Consider the following 11,330-nt stretch of genomic DNA (forward strand, 5'->3'; position numbering starts at 1 on the left):
GAGATGCTTCAATAAATAATTTAAAAAATATGCCATAGGCATAAAAGTTATGTTTTAAGCAAAAGTTTCATCCACCCCACATCTACGGCACTGGTAACTGGAATACAGAGTTACTACTATGGTTTGCTATGTTATTTTTAAAGAAGAGAAAACTACGCTGCTATGAAACTTAAGTTTTTTTAATAGTTATCAGGAAAAACTGGCACTGTATGGTATGCTTTAAATTTAATTTAATTTAATTTTTTAGAAAGAGTACAAAATTTTAAACTACATAGAGGTGCCAAGAAAAATATTTTACAATAATTAATCATCAAAAATATATAATAGAAATAACGATAATGACAAAATACTCATATTTTTTCATGAATTGGTTTCATAAATATGCCAATTAAAACTATAGGCACGGAAGTTAAGTTTTATGCAATGTGGAATGATTTTGTCTAAGTTTGCGGCATAGTTTACGTTTTTTTCTTATTTTTGTCACCTGTGGAAATTTTTTATTTTTCAAATTTTCTTGGGAAAACGGTTACATAATTCAGTGGGGCTCAGCTAAATAGCATTAAAAGAAAATTAAAAATGTCCATGATTATTTTGTTGAACGGTGAAAAATGTGTTTCATATAAATCTGTGACCTTGGACCCTTGTTCGCTACAAATGCTAAAATACAAAGGAAGTAATAATAGAATAAACACAATTTATGATATCTTTAACTACGCAAATAAGCATAAGCAAACAATTTTAAACTGTTAAATAATTAAAAACGGAGTCATTATCAGTTGAAGACAAAAACATAGATTTCCGAAATGTTAACAACTTTTGGTGTTTTTTCTATCTGTCTGCTTTCTTCAGTATGGGATTTTTGGTTAGGCAAATCTGTTTTTATAAAAAATAACCCTTGATTGATACTTTTGTCGCAAAGGTTTTTTATTACATTTATTTTTTAATTTTTTCTTCACTGGTGGCAAAGTATCCAATAAATAAGAAAAAAGGGGATGTTCATCCTTAAACAGAAGTATCAGTCTATCTCTGGGGTTGCAGCCCGCAGTTTTTTCAAAAATTTTGAAGGCTTGTACCTTGGAACTCCCATATGCAAAGTTGAACAAAGGAATAATTTAAAGTATAAAATTATATTTTTAGTTTATCTTGTTACACTATTCCAATGGCGTCTTAGGTAATCGCCCTGTATATAATCAGAATAAATATTTTTAATCGCACACTTCCCTTTCTATGATCTATTTTTTCCATTTAATTAGTTTAATCAACGTCGTCGAAACAAACTGCATTTATTTTTATTCAATGACTTAATTCATGCAATTTAATACTACTTCTCAATTAAATGTAACAGTACNCTTTTGGTGTTTTTTCTATCTGTCTGCTTTCTTCAGTATGGGATTTTTGGTTAGGCAAATCTGTTTTTATAAAAAATAACCCTTGATTGATACTTTTGTCGCAAAGGTTTTTTATTACATTTATTTTTTAATTTTTTCTTCACTGGTGGCAAAGTATCCAATAAATAAGAAAAAAGGGGATGTTCATCCTTAAACAGAAGTATCAGTCTATCTCTGGGGTTGCAGCCCGCAGTTTTTTCAAAAATTTTGAAGGCTTGTACCTTGGAACTCCCATATGCAAAGTTGAACAAAGGAATAATTTAAAGTATAAAATTATATTTTTAGTTTATCTTGTTACACTATTCCAATGGCGTCTTAGGTAATCGCCCTGTATATAATCAGAATAAATATTTTTAATCGCACACTTCCCTTTCTATGATCTATTTTTTCCATTTAATTAGTTTAATCAACGTCGTCGAAACAAACTGCATTTATTTTTATTCAATGACTTAATTCATGCAATTTAATACTACTTCTCAATTAAATGTAACAGTACCCCTTCGTATAAAGTTATTTATAACTTCTTATAAATATATAGTAGACTGACAATTTATATTTATATTTCCAGAAAACTAATACTTTATTTTACACACGTTACACTCATTCAGGCTTATTAAAAATAAAAACAAAGAAATACTTAACCTGCCAAGCGCCGTAATATTTTACTTGGCCCCAAACAAGTACAACAGTCGCGGATCCGCGAGTAAATTTACTTAGGGAATATCTAAATTTGCGCGCAGTTATTCACCTTTAGTTCTGCTGAGTGTGTACATACCTGAGGTTGTTGAGCACAGGAAGTAGATGACATCCTGGAACAGAGACATCGGATGAATACGAATTGGTGTGGCTGTGATTGTTTTTATTCAAACAAGGATGGGTGACGAGTGGTCACGACTTTAAAAAATGCATTTTAAGGAGGCGCTAGAATGTCCTAATGCGTGGCTATTACATAAACTAGTTGCAAAAATTAAAGGATAAAAATAAATTCTAAATTTTTAAGTGATTTTCAAAAGGTGGTAACTTGGCTAAAAATGATCGTAGAGCAATCAAAAGAGAGCAAATTAGAGCTTGAAGTTTCTAGTTTCAGAATCTGAAAGTCAAAAATTTTTATAGTTGACCACCTTTAAGGAAAAGTTTTCAAAATGTTTGCTTCCCATTCAAAAGATCGACGGATTCAATAATTTTTTTTTGGCAATCCCACCTGTCAGCTCTTTTAGTTTGATCCATCCTCTTTAATTTGAGCTGTTCAAAAGCTTTGTACGGTGATGTGTCGTTTAGTTATCGTCATTCAAAGCAAAAATGTCCTTTTTAGCTTTGATAGTAAATTACTCAGGAACAGATGATCGTACAGAAGTATCTCCTATAAGAAATTCTTATCGTATTTTAGACAAAAAAAAAAAATTCTATGCAAGAGACCTAAAAAAAGTTGCCAGCACTATGTAGTTGTGCTCGAGCATACAAGGTACGTTTTAAACTAGACGGGATTTTTCAAAAACAGGTATTTTTAGTGAGGTCATATACATAGTGTCCCGGTATTTGATACGAAAAAGTCGAGCACATATAGATGAGATCAAAGTAATATCAGTTCTTCATATAAATTTTTTTCATACGGGCCTTCGTTAACAAGTTACGGGCCTTCAAAGGTGAAAACTAAAAAGTTATTTTTATTTAGTCTCTCAACTATTAACTTCAGCATGATGCAAATTTGGTGATCGATAACACATGCGTAGAGCTTGTTTTTGATGTTGTAAGTGAAACGTCATTATGCCCAGAACGCCAGGGACGGACTATGCCCAATGGTGAACAACCCAGAATTTTTCCATAGATGACGATCGCAATCTGCCTGCATCAAAAATAAGTTCCCTGAAGAATTTGCCAAAAACTTTTGAAAACGCATCATTTTGAAGGGAATTTCATTAGATTTTTTGGTACTGCAATTTTCTTTGCCTACTTCTACTACTAAAAAACAAATTAGAGTAAAGAAAATAAAAAAATCAAAAAATCTTATGTTTTTCTTTTTTAAAAATTGTTTATTTTGCATAAAATTTTTCTTTTAAATTTTCTAAATAAGCTATTTCGACGAGAAATTCAATTCTCTACAAAATTTTTCCTATGAACTATACTGAAATTTTGCTTCGTTTTCGTGCTATCCATATTTAAAAAACGGCAAAAGTGCATTTTCACCCCTACCTTCAATTTCAACCCTCTAATTTAATAGCACCCCGCGTTTTTTCATTTTTAATGACTCTTCCATATATCAGTCAATTTTCATCCAAAAATATTTTACAACCTCTTGTTTTGAAGGAAATTTTATCTACTTTATTTCTATGAAGCTATGCCTATAACTATCTTTACTAAAAAAAAACTAGAGGCAAAAAAGTAAAAAAAAAAATCAGAAAATCGATTTTTTTTTTGCTTTTTTCAAATTGTTTATTAACGATTCTTTTGCATAAAATGTTCACTTATAATCTCCATAGTGCTTGAATTATTTCCGGCCATTAATTCAAGGACGTGCGGGATTCGGTAAGACAATTTTACAATCAAAATTTATTTAAAAAATTTGACATGTTTCATTTTGAAACTTAGTTCGCCAAATAAAGTTGGCTTGACAGGTAGACGTTGTTTTGTGGTGCATGACATATTTTTATCTTCTTAAACGTCACATAATTTAATCGCATTTCAAGCGTTTTTTTAAATTCAAAAATGGCTCGTTTTGGAAATGAAAATTCCGAAAACATCCCAAAATACAAAGAAGTCGAAATTAAGCGTATGGAGGCAGTTTCTAGTTTTTTTTGTACGGAAAGATCCTACAATGTTGAAGATTCAACAATATCGATGACTACGTTGGCATCAATTTTTGAAGATTATGCGTTTAACATGAAAAAGAAAAATTCTGATTATTTTTGAATTCAAATATTTACCTTTGCAATAAAATTCATTTAGTATTACTAAATAGAAAGAAAGTAAGTTTTTGTAGAAAAGCGATGTCTATGGTAGTTTATCAAAGATTCTTATTAAAACATAAAAAACACATTCCTTGCACTTTAGTAATAAAAAAGGCATTTAATTTTTAAGTTCAAATATTTATTTTTGCAGTACAATTCACATAGTATTACTAAAATAGAAGGAAAGTAAGTTTTTGTAGAAATGCGATGTCTATGACAGATTATTAATGATCCTTATTAAACATAAAAAATCAATGATTCTTATTAAAACATAAGAAAACACATTACATTCACTTTAGTAATAAAAAAGGCATTTAATTTTTGAATTCAGATATTTATGTTTGCAGTATAATTCACTTAGTATTACTAAAATTTTTTTATAAAAGTATCAGAACACAGCGATCACAAACGATGTTTTTTAAATTTTTTTTTTTTTTTTAGGTAGTACAAGTTTCACAATTTTATTATAAAGGCTGAACTATATGGGACAATCGTCAAAGTTTTTTCTTGGGTTGGCCGTGTCACGACGTACAAATTGAGGAATTGGTTGACCGAATCGAAAGATAAAATAAACCTGACACAGGAATTTTAATTTAATTAATGGTAGGTCGTGACAATTTTTTGTTTGTACAGATTATCGATGATTATTTTCGAAAATTGGGTCAAGTTCTACGGCTGAAATGTATTTACGTATGAAACATACAAGGTGGTCGCGAGAATAAGTGTCACTTGAAACTTGAAATATGGAAACATACAGGGTGATTCACATAAACTCCCAAACCCGATGACTTGGTAATGGAATGATTTTTTTTTGATTCTGCATAAGCCAGTTGATAAAGCCTTTCGATGACGTCAATCAAGACTTCAAGTGGATTTTTTCCAAAGCAAATTGTGGATGGCGCTAGTGTTTAAAGAAAATTTTCGATGGCAGGAACTTCGATGATAAATTTTAACATTTTAGTTTAAGTTTTATTCTTTGAAATCGTAACCCAATGCATTTTTGAGCCTAGAAGAACCACTGTTTTTTCAAAATTCAAAAAATTACTTTCCAAAGTAGGAGCTGTTGAAAAATTTCCCTTGACAGAGACACCATATACAATTTGCTTTTGAATTGTACTTGTCTCAATTGACTTCCTTGTCTTGAAAAGCTCAATCTATTGGCTTTCGCAGATCAAGTCGTCCGGGAAATTTTACGCGAATCACCGCGTATAATTAAATCAGACATTCTGTATTCTTAAAACACTTCGTTTTTAATACGCTGTTAGCGTTTCATTCTCTATTATGCATTGTTGACGATTGTGACCAACGGATAAAGCGCCAATAATTGCGAATACCCCAAACAATGTGTCCGATTCATTGAACGCGAGTGTGCAGCGAATTCGTGCGCGTCCAGGCGAACGCCTAGTCGTCGACTTGGAAGCAGATAACTAAGCGGGCGTTCGATTGGAAAAATTGAAAGTGCCGTCATATACGGACGCGTGAGTAATCGAAAAGCGCGATAAATATTCATCCAACTCGGGTACAATCAATCACTCACGAAATTGAATGAAAAAAATACAAGGACCTGAAGAAATTAATGAGACATAATAGTGACTTTAATAATTTACATTTAGATTAAAGTAAGGATAAACTGTTGCATTTAAAATGCGGCAAATGTTGAACAAGTTGATTATCGTAATCGATGAATGAACTCACCTATGAATTCGTTTCTCAGACGGGCCCTGTCGGTCAACCTTTGGGTGGATATTATAAGGCAATTGATGAATGCGACTAGGGCTGTTTGGTACTCGACCACCGTTGCTCTGTCTAGTTCCTGGACTATCACGCTCAGTCTATATCTCTCACCTTTCAGTTTCTAAAAAAAAAGATAAACAAATAACATTATCAACGCAAGCTCTAGCCCTCAAGGCTCATTTATATAATATTGTGTACTCCTTATGTTTTTACTATTCTATATTTAAAAAAATAGCCAATACCAAAGTTTTGGTACGTTTTCTTGCGGTATGAAAGAAGTACATAAATACAGTTGTTCTAATTCTTTGGTTGAAGTTTGTGTAATTTTGATTTAAGTATACCCCACAGAAAAGAGAACAAGTTACTGAACATTTTATTTGTTTATTTAATTTATTTATGACTTCGTTTAAGAAGTTAAAAAACCTTCTATATAAATATGTACAGGGTGTCTCAAACTCGATAGTATGGGCCTACTACGAGGATAAAAAAAATTTAAAAAATTATAAATATTTTAACAAGTGGTCCTATCCGCGAGATTATTGTAAAATTGTCTAAAGGAAGATAATGCATGACATCTCTCATCTCGTGAGTTAAAAAAAAATATTAGCCAATTTTTCTATTTAAACAAATAAGTGAGGAAAACAGTTTTTTCACTTTGCAGGGAAAACCATCAATTTGAGCGAAAAATTACTCTGAGACAGCTTGTAGTGAGTAAAATTATCTACAAAATGAGACTTGTTAAATTAAAATCGGTTAATAAACAAAAAAGTTATTGCAGAAAAACAAGAAAAGTGCCCATTTTTTAATTTGTTTATAACTATCGCATTTATTGTTAAAATTTTATAAAACCTATGACAAGTTGAGGGTTTTGTCATACTTTAAAAGTGTGCCAAAAGTGGGCGCTGTAAGTGCAATAGTTTTCGCACAATTCTATTTGTTTATAACGGAAGCTCCAAAAGTTATGAACTTTAAGCCTCTGTACAGGCGTTAATTTTCAACCAAACATGATTCTGAAAGCGTCATTGTAACCTTAAACACGTAATTAACCGACCTATTAAAAAATATCACCGTTTTTTGACACTAACATTCTCAAATTGTGCATTAAAAAAACGTGCGTTTTTCGCTTATAAACAATTTGAATAATATTGTTGCTATTTATGCTACCTCACCGAGAATAGATACAATGGATAGCTGGCAAAAAAATCCATTTTTTTAAAGCACCCTCTACGACCAACAGGAGCCAAGATAAGATTTTTTTTTAATCGTAGGGCAATTGTTTATAAATTACAGTCTGTTTTCAATGTGACGCTCAGGCAAAGACTCCAAATTGTGAATTTTGTAGTCATGATACCCATCGGTCTTTAAACTTCGTTGAACGGCTGATTTATCTAAATTCAATTCCCGGCTAGTCTACCGTATAGAATTTCGTGGATTTTGTTCGAAATACTGTAACAGTCTAGCTGTATTAACATTGTTTCTTACCCGTCGGTCACTTATTTGATTTTTCCGAACAGAAAATGCACATTAATTTCGTCGCAAGATCGGCTCCAGTCTTGTAAAGGTTCTATGATCAGGAATGAGGCGTTCTGGATACCTTTCTCGATATAACTGTACAGCTCTTCTTGATTTTTTGTATGACTCGCCGTAAATTAGCAACATATCAACATTTTCTGAATGAGAAAACATTTTGTAAGCACAAAAGTTGTACGTTTGACGTTCGTATTGAGTAACGACAAGTATTTTGTGACATTTATGCACTTTAAACAACGAACATTCAATTATTTTCCAACGATTACTTGATCCTTCCACCGCTAAAGTGATTTTTAGGCGGTACTTCTTTTGAGACTCTTTAGAACGGTATTGCTTATAACTTTTGAACGGGAAGTAATACAGAAAAATTTCTCTAATACAAGTTTATAAGAAAAAAAAAGCTTTTTAACAGGAAAAAAATTTGGGTATATTTCTGGAAAAAATATAATTGATGACGTCATTATCCGTTTCTGTCAAATCCCAAAGATAATATTTTCGATTGAAAATGGAGCTTACCTAATCCCATTTAACACCTCCTGTCCCAAATTTTATTTAAATATTTTGTATCTTCACAGTAGGCCCATACTATCGAGTTTGAGAAGAATATCAGAGATAATGGCAAGGTAATTTTCGTATGACCGCCCTGTATACTGAGACTCCGATTCCCCTCAAATCAAATCACGAGGAGCGACAGACGAACGATCTCAATGCCGTAGAAATAAACAAGTTGACAATTTTCGAGAACTAGCGTTGAAGGCCGTCAGAGTTTCTAATTATTTTCTTTGTCGATTGTCGTTTTCCCGCTAATTAATTTTTGCAATGGCGTTTGGTCACGGGTTACATTAAAAATATGTTAATCGGGAGAAAGTAGGCGAGCGAAACATCAAAGTCGCTATCGTTACCTAGTGGGTACTGTTTTATAGCCGTTTAATAAGCGTTTCAATTATTATAAATCGTAAAACCGCTACCGATGGTTATCTTGTGTTACGCCTATTCATATATTACAGATTACAGCAGTCTGAACACTTTTAGCCATACTTAACCTGCCTATTAATTAAATAAACGGTCGTCGTTAGCTTATTGTTTAATTTTGTTTGTATATTGTACCGAAATAAGTGTAATACAGGGTGATCCACCGAAGTGGGATTCTTCTGTAACTCTGTAACTGTAAAATTTATAATATATAGAGTTTATTAAATGTACATGGTGTGTAAAACTTACCATTCTCGATATAATAAATTGTTTTTTGAAAAAAATCACGATTTCAGCTCTCTAAATGAGAGCTAGATAGCGTGTAAACCGTAAGAGTTAGAAACCTGCAATTTTCACAGTTTGGCATAAATTACTTTATACTGAGGCCTACATTTAATAATCTTACGAGTTGAAAAACTTTTTTTTTTCAAATGGATTGACCCGTATTAATTGTTATGGATGAATGCAAAATTGAATGCCCTTTCGACTGATACAAGGTTGTCCATACTTATCTCTAACAGTTTTCCAGTAAAATCAGATTCTTTTTTAAAATCCGAAAAAGTAGCTATGTAACAGCGTCAACAAGGGCTTGCAATTGTATTATTATAACGTCGATACATGTTCAAATTGATGCGTGCTGTAAATTTTGCAATATCTCGGCTTTTATTCATCGTAGAAACTTATTTTTTTTTTAAACTGGGGTAGCTCGACGAAAAAATAACAATGGGCATTTACGAATTCGTAGAATAGCCCTGAACCCCAGAAAAAATGTAACTTTTATACTTAAAATTTTTTTAATTTACAAAAATGTCACAACAATTATTGTTTTTTAATGCACAATTTGAGAATGTTAATGTCAAAAAAACGGTGATATTTTTTAATAGGTCGCTTAATTGCGTCTTTAAGATTACAATGACGCTTTCAGAATCATGTTTGATTGAAAATTAACGCCTGTACAGAGGCTTAAAGTTCATAACTTTTGGAGCCTCCGCTATAAACAAATAGAATTGTGCGAAAACTATTGCACCTACAGCGCCCACTTTTGGCACACTTTTAAAGTATGACAAAACCCTCAACTTGTCATAGGTTTTATAAAATTTTAACAATAAATGCGATAGTTATAAACAAATTAAAAAATGGGCACTTTTCTTGTTTTTTTGCAATAACTTTTTTGTTTATTAACCGATTTTAATTTAACAAGTCTCATTTTGTAGATAATTTTACTCCCTATAAGCTGTCTGTGAGTCACATTTCGCTAAAATTGATGGTTTTCCCTGCAAAGTGAAAAAACTGTTTTCCTCACTTATTTGTTTAAATAGAAAACTTAGCTAATAAAAGTTTTTGACTCAAGAGATGAGAGATGTCTTGTATTATGTTCCTTTAGACAATTTTACAATAATCTCGCGGATAGGACTTTTTTCGAGTAAAAATTTAATTTGTTTGGTCTAACTAAGCCTCATTTAGAGAGCTGAAATTGTGATTTTTTTCAAAAACAACTGATTATCTCGAAATGGGTAAGTTTTAAACACCATGTACCAAAACTCTACCTAATATGAACCGAGAAATTCAAAAACGCAATAATATACAGGGTGTTCCATTTAAAATAACAAAGTTATGTAGCGCCCACGTGAAATGGAACACCCTGTACAGCTAAAAATATTTTCTTTACATTGCCCACGTGATTCCAGGCAACTTTTATTAAAACCATTTTTTTAATAAGTTTCACAATTGCAGAGTTGCAGAAGAATTCCTCTTAAGTGCAACACCCAGTATATACAGTACATACAGAGTAAACTAAATAAGTTTATTTTTAAAGTATCCTTGACTTGCCCTTGTTGTTCTCGGGTTAAGCTCTGTGGGGGCGGACTCGCTATTAGAACCTATAGGCCAGCCTGATGTTCATCTTTCAGTGTATATCTAATAGATAGTCATAACAATTGCAATATCGACTTTGTCTCACCCTGTACGAGACCCTCGCGAATCCACTCCAACGAGCACGATTGTGAAAAAGTCATTGTGCATTGTTATTAATATTAAGCACTCGTATAAATACGCGTCCTTTATTATCGAAACCGTTCACCGTCGAGCTGTGTTTGCTTACTCGGATTGCAATAATTGATTTTTGCCTTATTCGTCCGACTTTTAACCTAAATTCGACGTATTTGTTTATTTACTTTTGCCTGCGTGCGTGTTCGGATTTACATAAAGTCGAGGGGCTCTCGTTTTCACACACAGTAATTTTGCAATGGATCGGTAAATACGATAACGAAAATAATAACAACGATGATTGTTTTGTAAGCTCTAGCAAAAACCGGACTGCTAACAGGTGTGCGAGGAAAAGTTGGAGAAAAATAATACCGCTATTTGTTTAAAGAGAAATGCTACGGATACTTTTATGGTATTCGGCTGTCTGGCATTAGTTCTGTTTCGGAGGCAAACATTGTAATATTCAGCAACTAAATCAAAAATATAACCAGGAAAAATTAAAAAACTACATTAACACTTAAAAATACATCATCATTTTGCAGCATATAGCAAGTAGAAATACACCAGGAAAATTAGCGAAAATAAAAGAGAAACTCGAAAAAAGTCCTATCCGCGAGATTATTGTAAAATTGTCTAAAGGAACATAATACAAGACATCTCTCATCTCGTGAGTCAAAAACTTTTATTAGTTAACTTTTCTATTTAAACAAATAAGTGAGGAAAACAGTTTTTTCACTTTGCAGGGAAAACCATCAATTTTAGCGAAAAGTGACTC

At 32.2% G+C, this 11,330-nt stretch overlaps 1 protein-coding gene across 1 annotated transcript in view; it reads right to left on the minus strand.

The window, feature by feature from the left end:
• LOC108911024 (inverted formin-2) overlaps positions 1-11,330 on the minus strand; it is a 63,104-nt gene that overhangs the window by 14,061 nt on the left and 37,713 nt on the right. The window contains exons 3-4 of the mRNA XM_023455118.1: positions 6,029-6,188; positions 2,164-2,197 (exon numbers count right to left, since the gene is read on the minus strand). Coding sequence (XP_023310886.1) covers positions 2,164-2,197; positions 6,029-6,188 — 194 coding nt within the window. The remainder of the gene's footprint in view (positions 1-2,163; positions 2,198-6,028; positions 6,189-11,330) is intronic.

Source organism: Anoplophora glabripennis, unplaced genomic scaffold (assembly GCF_000390285.2).
Source record: "Anoplophora glabripennis isolate ALB-LARVAE unplaced genomic scaffold, Agla_2.0 scaffold552, whole genome shotgun sequence".
Taxonomy (NCBI): domain Eukaryota; kingdom Metazoa; phylum Arthropoda; class Insecta; order Coleoptera; family Cerambycidae; genus Anoplophora; species Anoplophora glabripennis.